This window comes from Lagopus muta, chromosome 2, assembly GCF_023343835.1.
Source record: "Lagopus muta isolate bLagMut1 chromosome 2, bLagMut1 primary, whole genome shotgun sequence".
In the NCBI taxonomy this organism is placed as follows: domain Eukaryota; kingdom Metazoa; phylum Chordata; class Aves; order Galliformes; family Phasianidae; genus Lagopus; species Lagopus muta.
In genome coordinates, this window is record NC_064434.1 from 105256804 (window position 1) to 105284565 (window position 27762).

Here is a 27762-nt window from a genome sequence, read left to right on the forward strand (position 1 = left end):
CAGCTCCTCAGCAGCAGTGTCTGTACACTGTCCGGGAGAAGTCCTGGCTGATTTCCCCTCACTAGCTCCACGACCAGCTCCTTCACAATGCAGTCATTTACAAGAGCAACAGATTTAGAGTCAGCTTTGTGCCCTGATGACCTCTTTTCCCCAGCTCACACAAGGATAACTGATGCCTCCTATTATTAGCATGTTTCTGCTCTCTCCACCCCTCCAATGTCCACTACAGGATCTCAGGCACTGTCACCACACTGTGCAGCCATTACTTTACCCTTGCCTTTTCTCAGCCAATGATTTGATCCATACTCACTGCATTAAAAACACAAGCCACAAGAATTACAGGGAGTTTTCTCTCACACTCCTTTGTACTGTTCCAGTAATCCTATCAGGACATGGCACACCTTGATGTCACTGCCACCTCAACAAACAGGTGTTTTCATGCCTTGCTTTTTGTTAGGTTGGATGCCTCTGCATTGCACTGCATTGCATACTTTTGGCCTAGCTTTCAGCACCCCCTTAAAAAGGGGCTGTTTTCCCCTTGCCCCAATCAAGCTGTGCCCATCTGTCCTCCTCTGGCTTGCAATCCAGCAGCTTTCATCACTACAGGATGTATCACACTCAGCACGGAGCTCTCCTGCAATCCTCAGCTTTCCTTGCTCTGCAATGTAGAGGCTCTCCTGCTGGTATGATCGAGACAGAGCCTCAGCAGGTTCAGCTTTATGTAAGCTTTCTGCATGGCCTTTCTGTTCCCAAGGAACTACCACCTCACCCCATCCACATTCTCAGAACCCAAGGAGACATTTGCTCCTTTGCTTTTGGTCTTCAGACAAAGGTGGGAATGCTCTGCAGGGCATCAGAAACACACAGCCTATACACGGCTCTCATTTCTACTCAAAAAAAGTACAGAGCCTTTAACAGGAATTCAAAGAGATACACACTCAGCACTGCCAGAAACTGAGACAACAGAAAGCAAACCAAGCTAGGGACACTGAATGGGCTGAAAAGCAGCCCACAGCATAACAGGGTTCCCTACCAGAAAGAGCAAATGACCAAGGAAGGCCGTAAGGTGCAAGCACAAACCAGCACTTGTCCCGGATGCTTTCCCAGAAAGCAGATGTCTGCAAGTAGGGGTTTGCAGGGTCAGAGCCAGGTCTTACATTTAAACACTCTTAACAGACTTTTCTCACAGTTTACATAGTTTAAATAGTTATGTGTGCTAAGTGCTGTCTGACCAAAAGGAGAGCTTCCTTTTTCTTTCACAGCACCTTTGTTTCTTTAAAGCCTTGGGAGAGAGCCCACATGAAATTCCTTTTAGAGATCCAAGCAGACCACCTATGCAGGTCCCTCCTGCCCACACATCTGCCATCTTCTTACAATAGCTTGTAGATTTGAGGGATATGACCACTGTTCCTCTTCCTTCCCCAGTGCCTCGAAGTGCTTCCTGAATCCAGCAGTTTTCTCTTCACACATCTTGCCTATGCAGACCAAGCCTGCTACCCTGCTGAGTACCTTCAGCAGGGATTCAAACTACTCCAAACTAGATTTAAACACTTAACTATAGAAACAACCAAGACAAGTAATCTTGGCTTGGCTAGAAGAGACCTGGGGCACTGTGAAGCAGCCAAGCAGAAGGAAGATAGAAGGCAACTTTGTCACAAAAGGACAGCACAGAAACAGAACAGCCAGGAGCAGAGAGGCCAGGTGAATGCAGAACACGTGGGAGAAAAGCCTGGTTCCATTGCATGGTCCACTGGAGACCTCTGTGCCAAAGTCAGCAGTGTTTGGGAGGGCAAGGCAAGCCACAAGGTACACAAGGAGACTAAGTTGGATGAGGAACATCACTGATGGTTGCTAGCCACACACCTCTGGCATGCAGACCCCACAGAGACACAGGAACCAGCCCTAGCAGTCATGAGACAATGCACTCAAAAGACAGGCATGCTTTGGTATGAGAAACTGAGACGGTCAGGACTGTTAGCAGAAAGATATCAGAGCTGGGAACAGCAGGGGCTTAGATCAACGAGAAACTCTTCCAGCAGATCAGGAACAGTGTCAGATGCTGGACTGGGAGGAAATTAAATGAAACTAAATATGAACAAACACAATTTTAATGGGCAGTTTTGAGGTGGTTTTTAAACAGGATATGAAAGGGATGAGCTCAGATGTGTCAAGAGAAGGTGGCAATGGGAGCAGAGAGGGGACAATGCCTGCATTAGTCCAAGCAACAGAAAAGCATCAGAAAGCATTCCTCCAGGCTCCATGGACTGTGTTGTTGGCCTGTGGCTTTCTGTGATCCTTACCTCAAGGTGGGCTTGGGTGTACTGTGCACACTCTCGTTGTCCTCAATTTCTGGGCCACTGTCACTGTTGTTGCACTCTTCCAGGCTGTCATAGAGCAAGCCCAGGTCTTCCTCCACCTCCTGGGTCTGGTCTACAGGGTCAGAATCCAGGACCTGTGGGATCAAGCCCAAAGGGCAATGAAGAGATACAGAGTTACCTCCATTCCAGACAAGGCATGTGCAGGCTCCCTCCTAGCAGCGCTGCAGCTCTGACCTCAGGGAGCCAAATCTAGCCTGCAGAAGGAGTAAGTGACATTGTCACTGGCCACAGGAGATTGCCACGAGCATGACATCTGAAGGAACCTCAGGCAGCCACAGCCCCTGGACTTAAGACACCTTGGCAGAGCTCCACTAGCAGTGCCATGAGCTCACAGCAGGCTCACAGCCTAAGCCAGCTACCCAAATGCTGATGCTAGGCTGCTCTTAGTGATGAGCAGGTTGAACGCAGTCCCTGCAATGCCATTTCCTGGTACACAGCCAGTGTATGACAGCACCCTTCGAAGCATGGCCACTCCCCCCAACAAGAACTTTTGGAAGGTGTCTTGGATTTGATCATTAGGCTCAGAGCTGCCTTCTTGCAGAAGAAAGCTTTGGAAAGTCCAAGCCCCAGTCTGTGCTATATCTCACAACACCTTTGGGAATACTCCAGAGTGGCTGCAGCTCATGCCTCGCACCTCCAGCACCTCTGATACCCACACATCTTCAAAGAGATGCTGCCAGGTGGGTCAGCCTTTCTGCTTCTTACCTCCTCTGTCACTTTAAACCTCTTCAGCAAAGCCACAAACTTCTGCTTGAAGTTTGGTTGCTAAAACAAAACAAAGGAGAGAAATAAAGATCAGCAAAACTATCAAAACAAGTTTCACAATGTTTAACACACAGCCCCATCTTTAACAGGCCACTGGTACTTTTCTGGGTCTATAGGCCCATGCTCAGCTGCAATCTCCCTTCCTCCTTAAACTTGTTGTTGGATTTGGACTAACTCTGGACTGCACAGGAAGTTGCTGTATATGAGCACAACAGAGGGTGCTCGTAAAGACTCTGACTTTCTTTGCTACAGGCTGAAATAGCACTTCCTCTCCATTTAAATCCCCTTCTCCCAGAACACCTCTTTGAGGAATGCTGCTTTCAATCAAGAGAATAAGGGGAACAAACTCAGTGAGAAGGCACCCAGGGATCTGCAGGGCTTATGCAGACAGGGACAAGGAAATGCCTGGAAATCAGGGGGCTGCCAGGGCAGCAGAAGGGCTGCTAATGGCCTTCCTCATAGCAGTCTTCCTTCTCCTCAATTAGTGAGAGAAGAGATCATGTCACAGAAGCCACAGAATACTATCTACATAAAGCCAAGCTAAGCATAGTACAGGCCACAAGCTGTGGTATGGCTATGAGCAACAAGCTACCTCAGCAATGGCAGGATGGTTTCCTGTTCTGGTCAGAACCAAGGGCTCTGCCACCTGCTCTGTACCAGTACCTCCTGCCCCCCAAAACCCAATCCTGTTCCCTTCAGGGAGGGGAGAAATTCAGTCTTTTCCATTGCTTTGAACACATTGGAAACATGGATGTTACTCTGGTCATTGATGTGGTTCGGATCATTTTCCTCCTAGCCTTCTTGGTTTTCCTCAAGTCATCCTCTTCATCAAACAGATCCTGCAGGCAAGAGACCACAGAACATCAGAGCAACCTAGATGCTCCATGGAGCAGCATCTCCTGGAATCTTCCTGCCCCACACTTACCTCCCAATTTGAAAAGTTTTGGTCCACTGCTCCCAGAGCCTTGCTTCTCACTTTTCCTGCCCTTCTCCACACACCTTATTTCTCCCCCTTTAGCTTTCTCCCCAAACAGACCTTCTTCCCTAGAGCCTCTCCTTCTTCAGGAAGGAAATGAGGCAGCAAGGTCCAGAGGAGGGACAGCAGCCTTCTGCAACAGCCACTGCTGCAATCTAAAACTCTTCTCTCTGCACTCACCAACCTCTGCATGGCCCATGTGTGCCTCTCTTGGCCTCCCCTCTCCAGGGTTAGCTCAGAGAGTACAACACCCTCCCTGTACACCTGGGAGAACGGCTACAAGCCTTGCTTATAGTGACTTGCCCTCAGCCTCTGTGGCAGAGCAGGAGGGAGAGCGGGGAGAAACAGCTTGTACATAAAGCATGCTGACCCTAGTGCTCTTCTTTGCCCAGTAACAGCAGAGATTAGACCTTTGGGGTTAGAAAAGAAACCAAGTCCATAAGCCAGGGATTCCTGCAGCCAATGAGAAACCTGGATCATACAGAAATGTTCTTCCAGGAATGAACCTCAAGGACACACACAGCTTCCAAGAGCACGGAGCTGTGATTTATTAGTCTGGTATGGTGGGACAGGTAATGTGATCAAAGCTGAATGGATCTGGGATTGCCCCTGCTCCTGATGAGCACAGTACTACTGGCTTTTTTGTCCTTGAGGGTATGCCCCACAACAGGAGAACAGCAACCAGCAGTGGCACAACTCACTACAGGGCTGGGATGGCTCTGCCACCTGACTATTTTCAGACCCACACTTCTACTTCTGAAAACCTCTTATCATCTCCCAGAGAGAGGGCAGCTCAGGGCAGTTTTTGGTCTTTTAACACAGGCAGATGGCAGAGAATCCATGGTTGTTCAGCAGAGGGATTTCTGCTGCAGACTAGACAGCTCCAAGGACACATGGGTGAGACCTGTGGCTCACCCAAATACACTGCAGCTCTCCAAAGTTCCCTGCCCCATTTTGGGCTTGGCTGCAGCCCACAGTCCTTCTTGCTGCCAGGTATTGTGGCTCTCTACCCTCTGAAACCATGACAAATGTTTGCTAGGGAGATGTGAGACCTTGCCCGAGAGATGGGATCAAAATGTAAACCCGACCTCCCTTACCTGGCCCTGCACAGCATCATCACTGGCCTCCTGCTCTGAGGAGAAGCTGTCATCCTCTTCTTCAGAGTAGTTATCAATGTCTGGCGAGCGATCTGAAAGCAGATACTGCAGATGCCTCAGCTGAACACAACAATGTCAAGGCCAAATGACCAATATTGCTGGCAGGTGCTTGGGGATGCAGACCATCATCCATGCCCTACCCAAAATGTTTGCATTTTGGTCTGTGATGAGCACTAACACACCTGAAGCTTTGATTTTAGGACCAGAGGGGACACTCCCATCCTCATGGTCAATGGGTTGACTGGACAAAGAGTAGATGTTGATTTCAGCCACTCGGATGTTCACATCCTTCATGTTGCTGTGGAGGCTCAGGAGTTGCCCTCCATCCGTTGGGTGCTGCATCACCTAGGCAGACAGACAGACAAGCCCCCTGGCAGGTGATACAGGTGACTGGCAGCCCGCTCCTCTGCCTCATGGGGAGCCAAAAAAAGCCAGAGCACTCAGCACTGAATGCCTGCCAGCCAGCGTAGCTCCCTTTCCTGCATTGGTACAGGGAGGTCATGCCAAGCTCCACCCTGATCCCAGCACCCCATACCTCAGCCATGTTAATGATGCCCACAGCAAGGGTCTTGTAGCCCAGGATTGTGCGGTTCTTGTACCTCTTCCTCCTCTGCAGCATGATCTGCAGTTTATTGCCATCTCTCTTGAGAAAGTGTGGGTACTGGGGAAGGGAAGCATAAGGAGATGGTAGCATGACAGCAGGGCTCAGCACAGCACAAGGGTAGGTAGAGAACTCTTCCCCAGTGTTGATATACAGCAGGATCTGGCCTGCTCAAAGACCATTACATTACCCTCCAAATCCCCGCTGCCCAGCAAAACAATCCCCAAAGCACTGGAGCAGCTGGCCAGCAGCATCAACCTGTACTGTTATGATCCAAGCCCCCCTCAGAGGCTGCCCCCTTCACAGCCAGCCCCTAAAGCTGAACTTGCAAAGGAATGCTGTGTGAGGGAAGCACCAGGAGAGTGACAAGGTACCTGCAATGAGAAGGTCAGCTCCAGCTCGGTCTCCATCAGGCCTCCAGGTGGGAGAACATATTCATTCGATCTCAGGACTCGCTTTGAACCCTACGAGAAGATCAGTAAGTGCACACAGCTAAGCTGGAGCATGTAGGCCACTGCACCACGTACATAGGCTCTGCTCCGTCCCATCTCTCAGAGCCACCTTGCAAACCCTGCATTTCTCCTGAGCTGCCAAAGGCCTCACAGACGCCAAGGCCAGCAGAGGTCTAAGTCAGCCATGACCAGAGACCCTTCAGCAATGGAGCCAAATCCTAGAGAAACACAAGGCTAGAGCCTCCTGCTCTCCTTGTGTCCGCTGCAAATGGGTCAGCAGTCCCAAAAGCCAAGAAGCAAGCAGGTAGCCCAGTAACAGAAACCAAAGTTACATCCCTTCTGCAATCAAAGGAGGTGGTGATGGGCAGAGAGTACCAAGGGTGCTTCGCTGATGGGAACTGCAGCAGCGTCAGGCCAGCCTGAGTGGCACTGGTTGAAGGCTTTTCCTGCACTGCCACTGCTGATATTATCCAGGCTAAAAAAGGAAGAAGAAAAAACAACCCAAAAACTAAAGAGAGGAAGCGAGAAAGGCCTCCACACCTTGCAGTAATGCAGTGTCACAGTTCTCACCGGCTCCACAGCAAAGACAAGCTCTACAGAAACAGTCCTTGGTTTCCAAGAGCTGTCTGCAACACAGTTCCCAGCAACTATGCCAGGAGTAAGGCTTTCCCTGTGAAAAGGCTTCCTGAGACGGAAGAGAGGAGGTGGAGCTAATCCCCTTCACCATCTGTGAGCTTTCCTGGCCAAGAACGCACCGACTCTTCCTTCCTGCATTGCTCTTTATTGAGATGGTAGGTGGTCACCGCTACAAGCATTTACTTTGACACATTTACTGTTTGCTGTTTGTTATGGAGAGGCTTTCCACCAAAGATTTGGTCTTTCATCAGGCTACATGGCCCAGTGCAGTTATTCTTCAGGAAGATGTTACTTCTGAGGACAAAGCTACAGCAAAGGAAAGCCCTGTACTACCCGACAGGTGACAGGCGTTGACCTTCTCTTGCCCACTGAGGCAAAAACCTGGCTCCCGGTCATTGCCACATCTTGAAAACAGGCCAAAACAGACAGAAAAGCACCACCCAAAATTTGAGGTGAAGAAGCTTTTGGGGAAAGAATAACTTTTTAAATATCATCAGGAAATTTGGTTCCCTAAGGAGTAGCTGGAATTGCTTAGGAGTAGAAAATCTCCAAACAAATAGTTGTAATAAGACCAGAAGGAACCCTGTGAAGTGAGGTGTGGACAGAAAACCCTGCAAGTACCTTCTACTCATGACAAGAGGCAGAAAACCCAACAAAGGCTGAACCAGAGCCACCAGCTGCATCCAGTGAGCAGCTGCATTCCTCCCACAGCACCTGCTCTGGGAGCACGGGGACTTCTTTCCCTCTTTCTTTGACAGCTTCCCCTACTCACAGCTCAAAATGGGGAGCTCCCAAACGATGATGTCTCTCTGCCAAGAAGCAGAATTGCATTTCCCTTCACACCATAATCACAGTTATGGAGCCAAGGCGAGATAATGGCACCTTTATGGTGCTAAGCCAGGCATACCTGGCAGCACCAGGCAGGGTCAGAGCCTTGTTTCCACATAAGGTGCCTTTCAGAGCAGCTGCTTCCTGACAGCCTTACCCCAATCCAGCAGAGCTACCACTGAAATGGGAGAGAACATAGCTGCCCTTTCCACCAGTCCCCAGTTGCCTACTTGGGAAGCTGCAGGTCCTCCACAAACTGCATGCATCATCTGCTTCCATCCAAGAGATGGCAACACTTGCTGGGCAGCCTTCAAACAGCTATTTGCAAGTGTGACTCATCTGTTACCTAGGAGAGGAGCGGGAGGAATGGATCCATCTGAGATCGTTCTGTAGGCAGGTTGCATTGAAGCTGCCTACAGCTTCCATCTGCCTTCCAGGAAGCCTTGGCAGTCACAGTCCTGGCAAGGCAGCTGCTCAGGCCTGCGGAGGCAGCCCAGGTAGCAGCACAGCCCTCCCAGACATGTGGGTCTCCATGCAGCCAGCCCACTTCCAACCCCAGCCCTGCGCTGCTGGCATCCGCAGCCCAGCCTTGGTTGTTCCCTCGTTCCTGTGGCCAGGCAGCTCTCTCCTGCCCAGCTCGCTCCCTCACGAGTGCCTGCATCAAGGGGGCACAGCCAGTGCTTTCAGCTTTCCTGCATGGCACCATACATGCAGCCAGCCAAGCAGGATGCTGACAAACTATGCGTGGACTGCAGCACCTTCCTGATTTCCTCCCTCCAGGCCCCTTGTTTCAGACATTTAGCTTTCAGATCTTTCTGGGCAACGAACCAGGCCTGCCATGAAGGCAAATCCCAGCTCCCGGAGCTCCAGTAACGCAGTAGCTTCCAGCACTAATCCAGGATTTAGGTCCTAATGTGTGCAGTACAAAGAGCTCTGTGGGAGCGCAAAGCTGCTGAGCTCCCGCCCCACGGTGCGTTCAATGGGATCAACGGCTTCCCAGCCTGCTGACAAGAACGAAGGAAGGACACCGGCACCCCAGCTGGGTTAGGGGAGCTGTGGAGAGGGCAGCCCGCTTAGGAGGCTCCTCCAGTGATGTCCCTTGGCAAAGCATACGGCTGCACCCCCTAGGACTTCTCTCCACCAGCAGCTGCAGAGAGGGCTGGACTGCACGTATGAGATGGCAGCAAACTCCCTCTGCCTTTCCTTCTCCCTGGTTCACAGTAGAGGCATGGTGAAAAAGAGAGGGCAGCCGAGGCAGCAGTAAGACTGTTTTGGGTGCGCATGGCAGCAGAAGGCATGAACAGAGCTGCCCCATCCATCACACAGCCCTCCTGCCCCACTCAGGATGGGAATCCAGACAGAGTGCTGTCAGAAAGCACCCACACCTAAGGTTAGCTTAAGGGGTTGGAAATGGGGTAGGGATGCTGACCTTCCAACAGCAGCCTGAGAGCATAACCTTGGCTGAGGCAGGATGCTCTCAGTCCCAGTGCCTACCTACATTCATCCCTGATGCCCACCAGCACCAGGCAGCTTGCACCTACTCCTGCAACATCATTGCTACCTACCTGCAAGCCCGAATCTCCCCAAGGCTGCTAAATGACACAGGAACGAGGGGTCAGCACAGAGGGAAGGACGTACAGACCAGCACTTCACGGAGGGCACAAGGACGGGCTCGCCGCCATCAGGCAGCAGCAGGGAGAGGAGCCTACCTGAATCTTCACGGCGATAAGCACAGAGCTCAGCTCTTTGTCCAGCTCTTTCAGCACTGTGAGTTTCTTCAGGCGCAGACTGCAGAGCCTGTAAGACAGAGAGAATGGGACGCATTCAGGCACCACCATCCCTGGGGCTGTGCCACATGGTACCCGGTGCTCGGAAGGCAGCACAGGCTTGGCCAAGGGACGCTGGCATTCACGAGCCACTGAGCCAGCCCATTGGGGAAAAAAGGAAAGAAGGAAAATTAACGGAGCTAAAGCAGGCTTAACGGATTAGCATGCGACAGGAAGTCCAACAGCAGGCCATGTGGTGATGAGATCCCTTCCCTAGCAGGACCGTTGCCAGCTCTGCTTAAACCTACCTTGGCCACGAGTGCTGTTTATTTATAAACCAAAGTACTTAAATCCACTCTTATCCTGGACTTAGTTACGGCGAATGTTCCCGTGCAGACATCACAACTCAGCTGTTCCTTGCACAGTGTCACCAGAGCTAAACGTGGAAACACGTCCTGGTGAAGAACCCACCAAGGAAACTGAGCTCAGCAATCAAAGGATCAGCTGGTGTCCATGAGATGGCCAGCATGGGAACAGCAGCTAGCAGCTGAACCAGGGAAAAGCTCGCAGAGGGGCTAAGCATAGCTAGCACCACTCCTCAGCCAGCACTGACTGGCTTTCCAGGGACTCTAAAGGAGCCTTTGAGGATACTGGAAGACTACAGCTCTACCTGGCAGCTGTGCTCCTTATCCAAAGCAGTCTCCTCATTAGTTCCCTGTACTCCGCCCAGAGGAACTCGGGAATCCCATCAGTACCTGGTGTTTCTCCTCAAGGAAGTGTACATGCATACTTACAAGCTCTGACTATTTCCTCAACCTGAAACAACGGGGCTCTTGCATCCCTGATAAGATCTCACTTGCTCAGGCACAGCTGGGACCCTGCAACCCCAAACCCTGTCCAAAATCCTGCATTCTGCAGCACCACCTCCCTTCCCAGACAGATTAGCATCCATGTTCTGGAGTCTACATATATTTATTTACAGCAATTGAGTACAACTTTTTTAAAACAGTGCTCCTCAGCAGCTTGGCTACCCCCAATGACCCTCTTTTTATCTGTTACTTAATCAGTCTGTGCATCGCCCAGATCTGTGTCACTGCTTTGGGTTTAATACCATTTCTGGCCAGCAGTGGGTCCCCCACTAATCCCTGCAGATCCCTACAGGAGGGGACTGATCCACAGTGATCACAACAGGTGAAATTTTTCAGAATATACAAACAACACAGGCACCAAACTCACACTTTGAGCCACTCCCATCCCCAAATAGGTGTACTTTTTCCCTTCCCAGATCCAGGCTGCTGCTAGCGAGCCGTTTCCTTCCTCCCCAGTAAAATGAGTTGGAATTTCTGTTCTGAAGTCTGATGGAACTTTTTTATCACTGTGACCAACTTGTGAGCGTACCTTGAAAAGCAAATTTCCTGCAACACATACATTCAGTGAAATTCAGTTCCAGCATCAGAGCCCTGGCTCTGGTCTGAAGATCCTCCCAGCCCATTTCCCCTGCAGGCAATGGCAGTTCCTAGATGACACACACCATGGATGCTTTTACTGTCACATTGCACAGCCAATGTTTCAGCAAATCCCTAAAGCCCTTGATGCCAGGGCAACACAACCCAGAAACCAGAGGTACCATGATTCTGGCTGCTGGAGGGGCAAGGAAAAAGGGAAGAAAACACAAGGTGTGCACGGTACAGAAAGAACAGGCTAGAGCTTTGCCCAGTAGCCTGTGGTACGCAGCAAGAGCAATTAATGGGGAGAGGAAGACAATTCTGACCTACCTCTTGTCTCAATACAAAGATCTGGCTACACCAGAGGAAGGGGGAGCAGCAGCTTTACAAGCACTATGCAAGATGGGAGCTGCACAGCTGCCCAAAACTCACCCGTGGGCTGGAAAAGGTTCCTGGCAGAGGCAGGTCTGAGCTCAGGGTGAACAGGGCGTGCTGGCGTCCTGCACTGCTCCGTGCTTGGCTCACTGACCACTGGTGAGTTACAGCTCTGGGCAGTAAGTATTATTTTCCTGAATATTGTGACTGACTTCAAGTGGCAGCAGCCAGGCTGCCTGGGTTTTTCCTGAAGCTCCTATGCCATCTACAAATGCTGGAGCACACCCACCCTTCTCAGCAGCGCTCCTTCACGCATCCTTGTCAATACTAATGCTATGAGATGCACAGCTGCAGGCTAAGCCTTCAACAGCAGCTGTTTAGCAGCTCTTTGATGTTTTTCCCGACTCTGACAGCTCCAGTTTGTTTTCCAAGGTGATACCCACCTCTGAGACAGGGCTCCTGGAGGGATGCCAGCTGTTCAGCAAGGCTCACAAAGGACCCGGCTGGGTATTCCTGCTCCTTTCTCTGTTTGCTTCCTGCAAACCCTACCCCTGGAGTGCAGGAGGCAGTGAGCCAAGATCAGGCACTTCAAGCACTAGAGATGCCCTGAAGCTCTCCCTGCAGCGCCCAGGCCCAGATGCTTGTAGAAACAGTTTGATTTGCTTTGCCCAGAGGCCTGCCTAGCTCACCTTTGATGGAGAAGAGCACAGAAATATGCTGTGCCCAGCACAATGCTGCCCAGGACACTCTCCCAGCCTTGTGAAGTCAAGGTACTGCACTTTGTTGCAATGAGATGCTGCTGGTGCACACATAGGAGAAACCTAGTCCAGTTTCATAACCCTCCATAGGGGAAGAGAGCAAAGGCACACCAGGAACAGGCAAGAGCGTTGGTGTCAGAAGGGTGCATGCCACCAAAGCACAAGGCAACATCCTCTGTTAGGACAAATGGGAGAGCAAAGGGAAGAAAACAGTGTCTTCTACAGCAGCTACATCCATCTTGTCTCTCCTTGACCCTCGTGGCCCTGGAGCAGATTTCTCCATCCTCATAGGAGAGGAAGTCCACCCCAGCAGCCCCAGGTGCTCTCATCTGCCTGGGCAGTCCATCTGTAATGGCATTAAATGTCACTGTCTCACAGCATACAGACGTTTTTCAGGCATGCCCTGCTTCAATCAGCCCTTGGAAGTGTGCCTAACTCTTTAATCTCTCATCAGCTCTGGGTTGGTCAGTGGTTTGCCCTTGAGCACACTGCATCCAGCTGCTCCACTCAATGCATTCCAAAGCTGCATGGGCTGCCACTCAGAGGCTCAGAGCTGTGTGCTACCTGTGTGTGGGGCAGCCAGGTGTGAAGGAGGATGCAGCACAGCCGAGTGATGCATCTGCTGATGTTGCCCGGAAGGCACAAGCTTCTCAATACCTAACATGATATGCAAAATCATTCTCTTCCTCAGGGCTAAGTGTGAAGACAAAAGCACTAATGGGTACTGCATGTTTCCCAACAAAGTTCTTTTCCTGCTAACATTCAATCTGATTCAAGTCAGACACAAAGCTGGCAGCTCACAATGCCATTTTACAGTCTGGTCACGCTGCTCTGTGCTAGGAAAAGTCAGCAGCAGAGAAATGCCCTAACAAATCATCACGGGTTAGTATTACTGTCCCTGATAACTGCACCAGCTGGAGTGCTGCTATTGTAACAAAGCTGCTGTGCTGCCTTCCCAGATGTACTCAGCCTTCGTTTAAGGTTTCTCCCACTGGTTCTGCTTCAAACCTTTTGTTTTTGGCCAGTTTGAAGTCAGGCACCCACCTGTACCTTCATAAGACAGTACCAGCCAAGTGAAGTAGAAGGGACAAAAACGTGACTTGTTTTGGCTCACTGATGAAACTGTGAATGGGAACATATAAAAGAAATAAAAGCTAGTTCAAGGCCAAATACTGGAGAGTTTTGAAAACAGTCAGAAGAGGCAGCACTGGATCTGCCTATCCAGTATGGAGGAAAGTGGCAAAGAAGGGCTGGCAATAATTAAGACTGCACGTGACTGTAAACTAGCTGGTGACAATGTTTAAGAGAAGGACAGAATTTCAAGGACGTCATCAACATCAAAGGAGCCAACCTCACCAAAGGCCCAGGATCTGGGCATCTCAGGAAGGTACCTCTCAAACGAAAAAAAACTCATTCAGAAATATCTGGCAGTTCCTGACAAAGAAATGCTGCAAAAGGTTCAGACAAATGGCCCCATGCCTGGAGGGAGGGGTAGCACAGCAGCCTGGTGAGACCACGCTATCTTAAGACCCCAGGGCCAAGAGGCAAGCATCTAGAAGATGAAGCCCAGCCAAATTATCAATGGCATGCATAGCAATGTGCAGAAACCACAACAAAACACAAGACCAGAGAAGCCAAGGTCCCAAATCATTCGTAGCTTGTTAGGAGCACCCTATGTTTGCCTTCTCTATCTGAAGATGTCCTTTCAAGAAGCATGCAGGGCTCCTTCTGCTTCCTGACAAAAAGCTGGTCACAGAGATCCTTTAGGGATTCCCAAGTACAAGCTGCTTTGCCCAAACCCCACAGAGACCCTTTGTAGTACCTGGCCTTAGAAGGTGAACCTCATCCCTGGCAGTGGCAGGGCCAGGGGCAACCAGCTGGGCAGGAGATGCTCAGAACAGCCCTTTAGGCCAATCTGTCACAGAAGCAACAGTTCCACCATCACTGCAGGCACAGGATGCTTCCCCTGATTCCTGCACAGCACCAGCAGCCCAGTGTGTCCAAGGTTCCCATATTCAGTCCAATGTACTGCAATAGTCCCCACCAGCTCCCCATTAGGGAGCACCCACAGTCAGTGCAGTGTGCTCCAAAGCCATGCTGCCCAGCTTTAGCAAAGCTCTCACTGCAGCCCTGGCCTCGCTGTCTGGAAGAACCATCTCAGTGCCATGGAGCTGTCTTCAGTGGAGGGAATGGGAGCAATCTGGTCCTGTTCATAGAAGCAAATACCACCAATGTCCTCCGGTGTCACCTACACTTTTAAAGAGTTTGATATGCATTGAAATTGCCCTGGCAAATTTAAGCAAGGCTTTACAAGAATAATCCCTGCTTAAAATCAAGAGGTAATTAGAGAGGCACGTATAGGCCGTTTAATTGGACCCCACTGGAGTTACCTCTGCCCTCACCACGACCATACACAACCCTGCCATCCTTCACATTGCAACAGCCAAAGTACATCAATCCTGTATGGAAAACAAACAAGCAAACACAAAACACGAGTCTAACTCTCCAGCACTGCCACAAAGCACAACGTGTCTGATTGTGCCCTAGTCAAAACTGAATACTCTGCAAGTAGCCTTTCTGGCTACAGGGATTTGGGGAGTCTTATCTAAAACTTGTCTCCTCTGCACACAATCTTACTGCTTTGCCCCACGTAACCCAAGCATCCAGGTTCAGTGCCAAAAGAGCTTCTAGACAGCATGCAACTCTGTAATCAGAAGAGATGAAGGATGCCAGCAAGGACAGGATGAGGACACACAACACAATCAAAGGAAGGAAGAAGGTCACATCAGAAGAAGCAAGAGCATCCTGCGAGAGCAAGACCATCACGGGCAAGAGCTCCTGCTTCCAGGAAAGCCAAGGAGGAACAGAAGTCAGGCAGCAAGTCCTGGAAGGACAGCACCTGAGCCTGACAATCACTTGCAGTTCACAGGGCACACTGCTCCAGGTCAGGGTTTTACAACGGGGCCAGGTTGAGAACACATACAGCCCTTCTCAGACCACAGGGTCCTTGGTCATGGATGCACTGTGCTTTCCAGGTGGATGCACTTTCTGAGGCCTGTGCAATGCTGACCATTCATCATCTGGGCCAAGAGCCTCCTGCTTCAGCAGTCCTGAGCTGCCCTGCAGGTTCTGTCATGCTGAGCATCCTCAGCACAAGAATGTTTGCAGAAATCCCTGCCATTCAATCACCTCTGCAGCTGCCTTCCTCCAGACCAGATGTGTGCAGACAAGAGCCAACACAGCGCTCCTCAGAGTGGACACAAAAGTGGAGATATTGTATTCAAGTCTTTGGAAAAAGAGAAATACACTTAAGTAAAACGGACACAGATTTTAACAGTCATCCTACTATGCAGCTAATAATAATGGTAATAATAATTTAAAAGAAATGGCAGTAAAATGCTTCTTAGCTTCAAAGAAGTGAAAGCAGCAAGTTGAGGGAACTCACAGGGCAGACATCTGGAAGCAGGGTTAGCTGAGAGCCCAGCCAGCCACCTCCTGCCCTGCATAAATGGAGAACACCACAAGCAAACTGAAATGAAACACTTGGTTTTAATTGCAAGTTGCAAAGCAGAAGAAACCAACTCAGAGCTTGAAGGAGCAGAAAGCTGGTTTTCCCCTTTGAAGTGCCAAGTAAGTAAGAGGGTATATAAGATAAGATCTGCTAGCTTCAGGCTCCTGGAAAATACTGACCAGAATCCATTGGTTTGACTAGTCATGAATAATGATCCTCCATCCAATTAATTGGGTTTTCCATGAAAAACGTGTTCGGTTGAATGTTCTTATAATCCACTATACCTAAAATAGCCTCAGTGAGCCAATTTAAAGGGCTGACTTTGGAGATTTAAACTCAATTCTCATTTTCATACAAAAGCAGATTAATTGTGTGCGACTTATCCATCTAGTAAACACAAGAGGAGTCACTCTTCACTCCTAAAAAAGTAAGCTAGAAATGAATACACTGTGTGACCCTATGATTACATAGGACCCCTGGAGGAAAGGCCACTAGGAGTTCACAGCTGAGTGGGTGCACTTCACCTTGTTGATCACTCTGAGCCCATGCTGCTGAACAGCAGGTGGTAGAGGGATGCCCAGAAATGGACTACTGACTTCAGCCTGCCTCTGTGAGAAGGTACACAAAGCTTCTTCCATGTAGCTGAGTTGCCCCAGAATGCAAGAAGGGCAGACGCAAGCTTGCAGCAGAGCCTCAGAGTCTGCTGACAGCAGCAGAATGAGCAGCATGACTGTTAGCAGCTGATATTCCACCTCTGGCCCATCCTGGAGGAAGGAAGCTTATGGTGTCTAACAGCCTCGCATGGTTCTCTTTCCATCACCAAAAGGGACAAAGGATCCAACTCTCATCCAAGATTCCAAGGACTCCTAAAATAAGCATTCACCAAAAAAATCATATCAAAGAATCATAGAGTGGCTTGAGTTGGGAGGGACCACAAAGATCCAACTCCCCAGCCGTGAGCAGGGTTCCTGACCACTAACTATATCAGGCATGTTGCCCAGGGTGCCGTCCAGCCTGGCCTTGAACATCGTGACCTCCCTCAAAAAGGCCTGAGGCCCACCCATCTGCACCGGCCAAAGTCATGGGTGAGTGCATGTTGCCAAAAGTATTGACACGAAGATGTATTCATGCATTGCATCTCGAGATTGATTTTTTTTGCACAAGTCCTGGTGAGTTTTCTGAAGCAAACCTCCTCCCCCAGGCCTTGCCTTTACGATAGGAGCTGTTGAAGCACTACCATCTTGAAATGCTTTCTGCTGAGCACAGCGCTTGAAGGTGCTTCTTGATTTAGATTTGGATTTTGGTCATCAGCAGAGCAGGAGAGCAGAGCTGCACGTATTACTCCTATAACTAAAGACTAGTAACAGAGCCTCTTTGGAAAGAGGAAGAGAAGGGTTGCTGCTACCTCACTGCTGATAGCCCTGAGTGATGCAAGGACAGCTCAACTACTACAGCAGAAGAGGCTGCTGCTGTTTCTGAGGTTTCTTCTCCAACCACCCTCCCGTACATGCACAGTTATTTGTAAAACAAACAAACAAAACCCCAAAGCATTTTGTTGGCAAATAAGAGCCCTGCCTGAAGAGCTCTCAGCTAAGAGGAAACAGAGACGTTTGGATTAGGATCAAAAGCACTCCTGTCGGGAGAATGCGGGGTGCAAGCAAGAGCTATGCAAACCAGCCAGGTGGCCAGAAGTTGGACAGCAATGCTCAACTCCCACTAAGCCTCATCTGAACCAATGCTACCACTCTGGTGAACCAAATCTCTCTTCCACCGCTGTGCTGGAAAGCAAGTGAGAGAAATCCTTCCATCACCACCATCCCCTCTAGCTAAAAAGCAACCAGCAAAAATGCAGCTGTTTGCACTCATCTCTTTTTGTTGCTACTGCAAGAGATGAAGAGGATTTGCCTCATCCTCCCACCACACTGCACAGCTTAGCAAAGCTGCTGCTGGTTCTGCACGGACCCCCAGTGCTCCCTGCCTTGCTGCGTGTCTCAAGGGTGCAGAGAGGGAGAGTGCAGTGCCCAAGGGCATGGAGGAGCCAGATCCAAGGGTCCCACTTAGGACTCAAGCTCAGGTGCCACTTTAACAAGAACTGGCTTTTTACATATAATCATAGCATCTTTAAGGTTGGAAGAGACCTCTAAGATCCCCTAGTCCAACCACCAACCCACCTAACCCTACTAACCACGTCCCTCAGTGGTAGCCACATCCCCATGGCTCTGGAGCACCCCAGGGATGGTGACCCCACCACCTCCCCAGGCAGCCTGTGCCAGTGCTTCGCTGTTCTGAGAATCATTTTTTTCTAATATCATATCTATAGATGCCTTTCTGATTTACATTAAAGCCACAAACCTCTTCAATAGAAACAGATGGAATTGAACTGTGCTAGGCTGCTATCACCTTCATCACATCCCCTTTTCTCCCTCCAGACGTTCCTGATGGGCAGATTTCCCTGACCTACTTTTCCAGAGAAGTTTCAGCTACTTCCCCTGAATGGCAATGAGCTCCCACGTGCCAGCAAGCAGCTCCTAGAGAGCAGGCAGTACTTCCCTGGAGCAGCATTACATGGGGAGAGCCAGGAGTCCCTGAGCCCTGCCACCAGCACAAGCCCACCTCGGGGTCTGGGTAGAATCAAATGCTAGTTACTGCATAATGGCATGAATGCAAAGAAAACATAGAGCTCATCAAAACTTGTGGCTGGGTCAGACTGACATGGTCAGCTTGGCCTCAGCTGCCAGGGTACCTTGCACAGCACCAGTCTGAAGGAAACGTGCTCCTTAAGACATGCATGATGCTCTCCCTCAGGACTCTGTACGGATGTTCCAGTTTCTAAGGAAAGGGAAGAAGTCTCGTATCATCCCTCACTTCAGAAACTGCCCGAAGGAACACTCCTACTTTAAATGTGTGTGCTGATCTCTGGAAAGTTTCAAGGGCTTCAAAACCATTATTTCACCAGACAGAGACAGGGTTAGATTCTTAACACTGTCAAGGCAGAAAGAAAAAGGAGGGCTGAGCCTGAACAGCTCAACTTGCATCCCTGCAATGCAAATCTAAGCCACATCTGAGCCTTCAGCATAGTGTCACAAATGCTCTCTAAATAAACTCGGGCAGGTACAGCTCTGCAGAGAGTGAGAGCATGTATGTGTGAGTGTGTGTGGAGATGGGCCCCTGGCAGACACCACGGGGTCAGAGTTCTGCATTGCTATACCAGTCTTCTCCAAGGAGGATTTCTATGTAGGATTACAGCAAACAGGCACCTGAGTACACATACCCTTCCAGATCTTTGCTGCTGACATGACAACTTCACCATGACAACTGATTATACACTCCTGTCATTTACTTAAACCATTATTTACCCACGTGAGGACTTTCCCCTTTGTTCTGCAGCAGCATAGCTTTCTAAGAAGCTCCTGAGAAACCTGGTTGAAGGCATTTCGGAAATCCAAACAGCCTATTAACTACATCTCACAGACCTACAGCCATCCCCTAGTTCTTAGGCCCACCCTAGCTCAAACAATGACTGTGTAGATATTGAAGCGGTGTCACAGAGCTGGGGCCTCATTTGGGCTTTGTTTTTCCCCTTCATTTTGTTAAAGTCTCCCCAGTCTCAAGTGCCAATAAAATAAAGTTCATTGGTTTGAAATGTCAAGGCTAAAAATGCAACAGAATTACTTTCATCCTAACCTTCTTTGATGCTCTTGCACAAATCCCAAACTACGTTTATCAAATAATCTTCTGTTCTTGGAACAGTGTTTCTCAGTATCATATGCTCATAGAATTGTTAGCAAAGATCACCAAGTCCAATTCCAGCCCGCTGCCCACGTCCCTCAGTGCCACATCCCATGGCTCTGGGACTCCTCCAGGTGACCCCACCGCTCCCTGGGCAGCTGTGTCAGTGCAGAATCACTTCTGGAGAAGGAATTGTTCCTAGCAGCCAACCCGAACCTCCCCTGGCACAACGTGAGGCCATCCCCTCTCGTCCTATGGCCGTTCCATGCCAGCAGAGGCCGACCCCGCCTCACACAGCCTCCTTTCAGGGGGTTGCAGCTCCACGAGGTCTGCCCTGAGCCTCCTCTTCTGCAGACCGAACAGCCCCAGTTCCTCAGCCGCTCCCCATCACACCTGTGCTCCAGACCCTCACAGCACCGCTGCCCCTCTGAGCAGCACCCCAGCTCTGCTGACAGACCCTGCCCTTGCCAGGTACCACCTGTCTGCGTGAGGCTCTCATCCCCACTAGTCCACCAAAGCAAAGGCAGCAAAGCTGTGGTACCTTTCCACCTAGGGATGAGAAGGCAAACCAGTCCTGACTTGCAGTGATTCTCAAGGTTATCCATTCTCAAGGTTGAAATCCTTCTATGAGCTACTGCATCACGTTGGAAGGAAGGGAGAACCACACACGGTCGTTGATGTTAAATTAACTGAAGTTACTCTGTCTCAAGCATCCCATTTCTCAAGCCTTGAGAGAGCAAACGGAGCTTGGCAGCCTCTAAAACGTGTCAGACACGCTACTGAACCCATACAGCTCCCAGAGGCGTGGGAGGAAGTAGCGTGAACACACAGAGAGAGCTTCCCCAGAACACACAGCCACACCAGACACCCTCGCTTGCCTGCCTGCCTTCCAGGAGGCTCCCAGAGCTCCTGCAGGCACACTTGACTGCTGCCGTGCACAGGGGCGCACACTGCACAGCACCTCTCCCACAGCACCAGACGGTCATGGGGCCACAGGAGGACAAAGCCACAGTGTTGGTGCTGCAGCATTTGGTGCCTTCTGTCACATCCTGTTACCCAGAAGATGCCCCTCTGAGAACTTCCTCCAGAAGGCTGCTCAGCTCTTGGGGCCATGGCTTCCCTCAAACTCCCTGCCTGTAGCAAGGCTGCTCAACCACCACGGCACTGGTACGAGGTGACAGCCTGACAGCCAGGCCCCAGGAAGGCTAGCCCCAGGCCACCTGAATGAAACACAGCAGACAACGTGCACAATTAAAAGTACATCTCTTCATGTTGATGACTGCGATCCTTGTGGTCAGTAAAAATAAAACCCAACTCATTACTGTGAGATATTGCCCAACCACTTCTTTACTGTGTGAGCATTTACAGCTCCTACCACAGACTGGCTGCTCCTCACCAGCACAGCCTGTCACAGACCCTGTGTACATGCCCCACGTGCACAGCCAGCGAACGGGATCTTGCAGAAAAGGCAGGAAACAAACAAATCACTCTCAAAAACAGAAAGCACTGCTCTTAAACTGAGATACTTGCTTAAACTGGGAGACAACACCCACAGCAGAAGCGTGTTCCATAGGCCCAGCCTAGGTACTGTCTGTCAACGGGATGCCTGGAGCCCATCAGAGCAGTTATTTTTCAGGCTCAGATCTTTAACTTAAGCTTTTCATTAGGCTGCATGGATACCCCGGGCAGAGTTCAGCCGCTCGCTGGATACCATGACCAGCACAGAAACAGCTCAGTCACTCTGGTGCTGACACTTCTGACCCCACCTCTACACGTGCAGCCAACCAAGACATCAGAAGCAGGTTTCTTGCAGACGGTTTTGACCAAGCACAGCTGGCAATGGAATTTCTTTTAATCCTTACCAGGTGAGCAAAGAAGCCAAAAGTATTTCCCTTTTTGGGAGCTGAACCAAAGGCAGATGTGGTACACTTCCCAAGCCCACCAAGGAGACAGTCCCTCCTTCTGTACACTGCCTGACAATACCAAATTCATATGGGGGCAGAGAAGGGAGTCTTGGTGAGGGGTGTTGGACTGCAGAAAGTCAATGCCTTAAGCACCTCCTGGACTCCTCTCCAGCCCCAGCATTCAGTGTGGAGGGGTCAGCCCATCCACATGTGCCTGGCAGGCTCACTTCCAGTGGCAGAACCAGAGGTTAGCAGTCAGCAATGGAGAACAAGCTGCTAGCAGTCACCCCATGCGTGGTGTCAGTTCATACAAGCCTATTTCAGAAGGAGTTGAGAAAGTTATTACCATTATTTCTACCTTTGCCTGCTCGATCTTGTTGTCCTAGTTACCAGAGCCCTGGTGTCTAAGGCAACCAGCCCTGGCAAGCCAGCAGGAAAACGCAATGAGATGTTACACAAATATTTGAGAGCACTTTCTGAAATAGCAGAAGTAGGAACAAGTTACAGCAATTTCGTACCCAGTACCGCTCCAACCCTTACTTCAGTCAGACTCCCAGTCACCCCCATGGAAGGCTAGGAATGGACATGACGCGCTGCAAACCCAAATCTAAAACCCAAGAGCTCACACAGTTACCTACATGGCACACACACTCATGTGCCCATACTGAAGCTCACAACCTGTGCTAGCCTTCAGCAAACTGCTCTTCTCTACCCATGCACAACCCCTGCAGCACCCAGGCTCCAGGTGCCCAGCATACTGGAACACTTCACACAGGCATTACAAGGCACCTCCACTCCTGTGCCTCGTGAGATCACTAAGAGCTCTGCAAGAATTCAAGCTCTGACTGCATATTTGCTTCTCTGTTGTTTTCTTATCATCCACACACAATACTTAAGATGCCTACAGGGTCCAGCCAGTGAACAGCAGTAAGCCAAAAGTCCCTGTCAGCAAACTGTGAGGCTTGGATGGTGTCAAAAGGACAACTGGTGCAGTCACCATGCACCATGAAGCCATCGGGCACACAATTCCACCTGGCAGCTCTCGAGGCCTGGAAAAACAGGTATGCTGGAAGGAAGCACCTCCCAGCACACCTTCAAACAGAGCTGAGCTGAACTGACACAAATGAGGTTGTTGAGGGTACAGATGCTGAGGCTGGCTTTCCTCCCAGCCAGAAAGACTCATGGCTGTGACCACGATTAGCTCCATCACAGTTACTTGTTCAGGTACTCAGGAGGAATAACTCCGCATGTCCAACAGTAACCAGGGACTCCTGACGCAGAACTTGCTGGACTGAAAAATAAAGATTTTAATAGCTTTTGAAGAACATTGTATGCTCAGCTTGCCCTAAATATTAAGGGCATAGCGCTAGGCACCTCACAAGAAAAACAAGGATCAAAATCCTGAATGGAAAACAAGAAAATTTCAGTCCAGATGCATACGTAATACCTCACAATGCCTAACAATATGGACGAGTTTAAAATTCAGTCTAAAAGAAACAAAAAGATACTGCTACCTCTCTTCAATCCTTAATGCCCCTGTTTTACAGCATGCTTGGCATTTAATTTACCAGTTGGTTATCAGTTAGGAGACATCCACATCAAATGGGAAGTTCCATTTTCTCCCATGATGACTCCCATTGTAACACTCAGAGACACACTCTAAAAGCATCCTCATGAGTAGGCACTGGGGCTTCAGGAGCTAACTGGGGAGCATGCAGAGCCAGGATGGGGGGAACAGGACAGACATGCACTGGCTGCACATCCCAGGGAGTGCCTCTGTTGGAAAGCACCAGGTCCTAAATTACCTCTAAATATTCTGCCTACGAGGGCTCAGCTCAAGGCCCTGTTTGAAGTATTCCACTCAAACAAACTTCAGAGGAACCAGCTGCCTTGCAGTGAGTGCTGTGTTAAGAGCTGTGCTTCTGCTCAAGTTACCAATGTTTTTGGTTTTGTTTTCCACCTAAATGAAAACGGCAAATTACTTCCAAAAAGCTTGATTTAAACTGTGGCTTAGCTCACTCTGACCTAAATGCACTGAACCTTCTGCTGTGGCAGGGGGGAGCAGGCAGGAGCAGCAGGGAGGCAGCTGGGGGAAGGCCCTGCAGCCCCTGGGGAAGACAGGCTTCCTGCCCTTCAGGGGCTGCTCCATCTCACACAGCAGGATGAATAGCCAGGCTAATTGGGAAGCTGGGAACCAGGCTGGGGCTTGGGGGAAGCGATGTGGGTTGCCACAGCAACTCTGCAAACCCACGCCACCAGAGACCACCACGCTCAGAAAATTCAGAAAGAGCCCTTCCGGCAGCTGGATGGCAGCCAGTTACCCTGCTTATGGGATTGCAGGCATAGAAAAGCCCAACCAAGCTCAACTGTATGCATGGGGGCTCTCCAAGGGACACCAGAACAGCTGGGATGTCAGCACCCAGCAAAGCCAGGCTGCGAAGGCACCAATCGGGCAGACCCCACACAGCCATCAGGATGGATTCTTCCCACAGGTTTTCCCATCTGAGGACTGCACACGCCTCTTCCAGAGCAGCACACACACTGTGTGCAATGCAGCCAGCTTGTTCTCTGCCCAGCCTTCCGAAGCACAACAGACAATAAAAACGTAACACGAGACTCAGTGGAGTGAGTAATGCTCAGAACCACTTTATGAGGGCTGACAGCAATTCAGGGCACAGCAGTCTTCCAGCATTTTCCAAAATCCCTGATAGAAAACCGGGTATTTTCCCTTCCTTTTTGTTTACATCAGCTCTCAGAGCCTGAACTTGAGCACCTGATGTTAAACACCTGGCTTAAGCCTCAGCCATACAACACTCCAATCCCCTTGGCTTACGGCATTAGCAGGAGTTAGCAGGCTTACTGCAATGGCTCCTGTCAGTCCCTCGGATCGCTCCTAATTGCCACGTAGAAAGTACAAATGATTCCAGCAATTCCAGAGACAAGCTGAAACGTGAGACTCAGCCACCATTTGCACTTCTGTCAGCACTGCTTTGGCCTCCTTCTGCAACAGCACAGCTCGACACCGCGATTTCAGGGGTATTTGCACATTTTAGGAGTTATTTGTTAGCTCTTTCTGGCAGTTATTCTTGGTTTTGCATGGCTTTTGATTAAGCTGGTGTCTGAGCACAACTGCTGACCTGCCCAGCACTCACCTCTGGCTGGGAGCCACACTCTTGACTGATGTTTAATCCCTTGTAACGCGTGGTCGCTCTCCTGCTGAATGCAGCCCCAGGTATGTCATGGGCCTAAAACACTCCGTGCCCAGGAAAATTCTGTAACAGCCTCACACACAATCAGGAAGGATGAGTTCTTACACAGGCCCTCGTAAGAGATGTTCACAGGAATCAAACACCGCCCCAGCTCTTCAGTGACACAGGCATGGCTTTTTCAGAGGGCACAGCCAGGGAAAGCAGTGAACCTGGCCATCATCCTCCTCCACCAGAAGCCTGTGCCTTGTTCCCAGCTCCCCGCAGCTCCCCGTCACCACCATGTGTTTGAACACATGATGAACTGACTCAAGCTGCCAATCCAGCAAAGAACAAACCTCACAAAACAGCTATTTGTCTCTTCAGACCAGCATCGAAATGGCTCGGCATGGCTTCCAGCCAAAGTGAGGTTACTGCAATTAGCCACTCTGGGGATACTCTAATCTTTTTCTCCTTCATCACACCGTAGTGTGAACGCAGCCCCATCACAATAGCATTGCTGGCTTGATTTGAGTACTTTCATTCCATGTTTTGTCCTGTGCCGAGTCCTGCAATCTGCTACCACGATGTCAGCTGACAGCACTGGCTGTGCTGCCACGAGCACTCACACAACAGCTTTGGGTTGGGTGGCCCAGCTGCTTGTCTTGCATGAGATGAAAGATACCATGGCCTCGTATACCACAGCGGGGACAATAAAGCATTGTGTATCAGAAGAAGCAAGGTCATTCCGAGAAAGCAAGGATACTTAGTTACAACTGCAGAGCAGTTGCTCACAAACGTGACTTGTAGCTATGTGCAGAAGCTAGAGGCAGTTTACCTGCATACCCAAGCTAAAACGAGCCCCCATGAGCAGACGCTGGAGTCCTGCTGCATACCAGCACCTGCAGAAGCTGCCTGCAGCCATCTCCCACTACAAGAGCTTGCTGCTTGGTCCCCTGGTTGGCTCTTCCCTTCCCTATCTTCTCTTCCATGGCTCCATCACTCAATTACCTGAACCTACAGACCTGATACTGTAGTACCTGCCCAAAGGACTGCTAGCTCCCATTGCCACTGTAAGCGCGAGCTCTGTTTCAAAGCAGATTTTCATCCAAATGTCCTTCTGCCTGCTGTCAGTGCTGCTGCTGGCTTTGGAGTCCCACCTACAACAACAGGGAGGCTTTTCAGACATGCTGCTCTTCTCTCCTTTGGGCTGGAGAGCAAACAACTCCTACCAGCCTGCTGAGGATCCTGCTGGGGATGTCAGCTGCTGAGAGCGCTGGGTTTTCACACCATCTCATCCTAATAAGTCACCCCAAACACCACTTTCAGGCTTTCCCATCTGTGTTCCCTGGGCACAACAGTGTATTTTACACGCTGCCTTCACACCACCTTATGCTTCCCGTAATTCTCATGTGTTACTAAACTACTCGCACTACAGGTGATTCAGCAAGGCAGCAAGACTGGAAGCCTGCCAACAGCCATTGAGAAACAGCTTGAAATACATCCCAAAGGACAGGAGAGAAAAAAAAACCTTGCTGCACACCTCAAAGCTCAGCTTTCTCAGACTTGCTTTAAAGTAGGTGTCCGAGGAACAAGCCAACACTCATCAAGTTTGTTATGCTCTGGAGCAGTGACTGCAGGCTGCCTGCCATCAGGAGCAGGAGCTTACATTGTCTTCACAGGATGGAGCCCAGACACTCACAGCATGGAGACTGGATTTGGAGAGCCACGTTTTACGAGCACCTCATCCCTCTCACCTACAGGCTGCAATCCCTGGGAAACACACAGCTTGTCCTGATGGAAAATTCCTGATTGTTCTAGACACCTTCCTTAGGAGCAAAAGCTGCACATGCCTTCAAATCATCATGACTCTCTAGGACAGGAACGCTACCAGGCTTGACATTCAGAGGATGACATTCCCCCAAAGCATACCTCAGCAGGCAAAGCAAAAAGAAGCCAAAGTCTGCGTTAAGAATCACAAAGCTTGAAAGGAAACCTCCCACTGGCAACACAACGGAAAGCACACATCGACTTCTGAGAAGATGGGAAAGAAAGGTGGGTGGGAAAGAGAGCTGCCCCACGAGCCCCCAGCAACTCTAAATGCTCCTGCTTTCAGGTGTGCCCACGTGGAAGAGCAAGATGTTTTTCTAGGCCCTGATGTCTCTCCGCTAGAGAAGAAAAAAGCAGCCATGCTTGAGCATTTATATTTAGAGGGCACTCACTGTGGGCTTGTATTTTTATTGCAAGAGGGCTCACGAGCTTCACTCACCAAGGCACAGCAGGGAAGGAAGCATCCAGCTTAGGTGAATTTTCTGTGTCTGCATTCCACACGAGCAACTTGTTATTAATGGGGTGAAAACTCAGCAAACCTTTGTGTCTCTGGCTGTAGATGTTCAGACAGCACATTAAAACCATCGTCAGGAGATCTATGATTGGCAGTGGCTGTACACACAGCTTTAAGTGCAACAGAAGGCTTCCTGAAAAGCTCTTTTAGCCAGTCACAGCCAACCTCTTACACACTCCCAGGCCTGAAAAACTCCCCACAACTTTATTTCTCACTCACCTGAGCGCTTTACTACCACCTTCCTACCAGCTGCTCCATGATGCCATCCACAGACCTACTCAGTGAGCAGTTTGCTCAGTAGCTTCTCCTCCCAGACACCACAGCCTGTCCACGCACAAGAACGTCACTAGGCATAAAACAGACTCCCTCCCTCTTTACCTGTTTTATCTAATCCCAAACAGCAAGGCTGAAATATAGGAAATCTCCAGGTAGTGCAAAACCTGCAAATATAGAGGGAAGAGAAACGGTGAGTGCAAATGGCTGGCTCCCACTCAGCATCTCCTGCCCATTACACAACCTGCATGTTTAGGAAAAGGAGAAAAGCTTGAGAACTCTGGGTATGAGACAGATCCTAAGAAAACCCCATGGGCCTGTGTCCCTATTGCACTTTATACAGTTACAAAATGGCTTTGGACTTGGTCAGAAAAAACGACTTCATTCAGACCTGAAATTCAAAGGTCTTTTGCAATGCAAGCACTTCCAATGTGTTCCTGCCACAGGGGATTATTTGTTTTTGTGTACATGTGTGAGCACACCTATTTTGGTTACATCTCTGAAGAGCAGCAGATGCTCTGCAGAACACGCATCACACATCTTGCAGGAAGAATTACTACTGCAAAACAAGGAAAGAAACGGCTTGAAAGTCTCCTTTCAGGCAGCATGAGATGAGCTCTCAACACCAGAAAGGAACTATTTCTCTTCCAGTGGCTTCACTTTATACAGTTAGCCAAGA

The 27762-nt window shown here is 49.9% G+C and overlaps 1 protein-coding gene across 2 annotated transcripts in view; it reads right to left on the reverse strand.

Moving 5' to 3' along the window:
- LOC125688887 (phosphofurin acidic cluster sorting protein 1-like) overlaps positions 1 to 27762 on the reverse strand; it is a 43094-nt gene that overhangs the window by 5712 nt on the left and 9620 nt on the right. For both annotated transcript variants that reach the window (XM_048935482.1, XM_048935483.1), the window contains exons 2-9: positions 9503 to 9590; positions 6252 to 6341; positions 5812 to 5937; positions 5459 to 5621; positions 5217 to 5308; positions 3902 to 3982; positions 3084 to 3143; positions 2301 to 2452 (exon numbers count right to left, since the gene is read on the reverse strand). In XM_048935482.1, coding sequence (XP_048791439.1) covers positions 2301 to 2452; positions 3084 to 3143; positions 3902 to 3982; positions 5217 to 5308; positions 5459 to 5621; positions 5812 to 5937; positions 6252 to 6341; positions 9503 to 9590 — 852 coding nt within the window. The remainder of the gene's footprint in view (positions 1 to 2300; positions 2453 to 3083; positions 3144 to 3901; positions 3983 to 5216; positions 5309 to 5458; positions 5622 to 5811; positions 5938 to 6251; positions 6342 to 9502; positions 9591 to 27762) is intronic.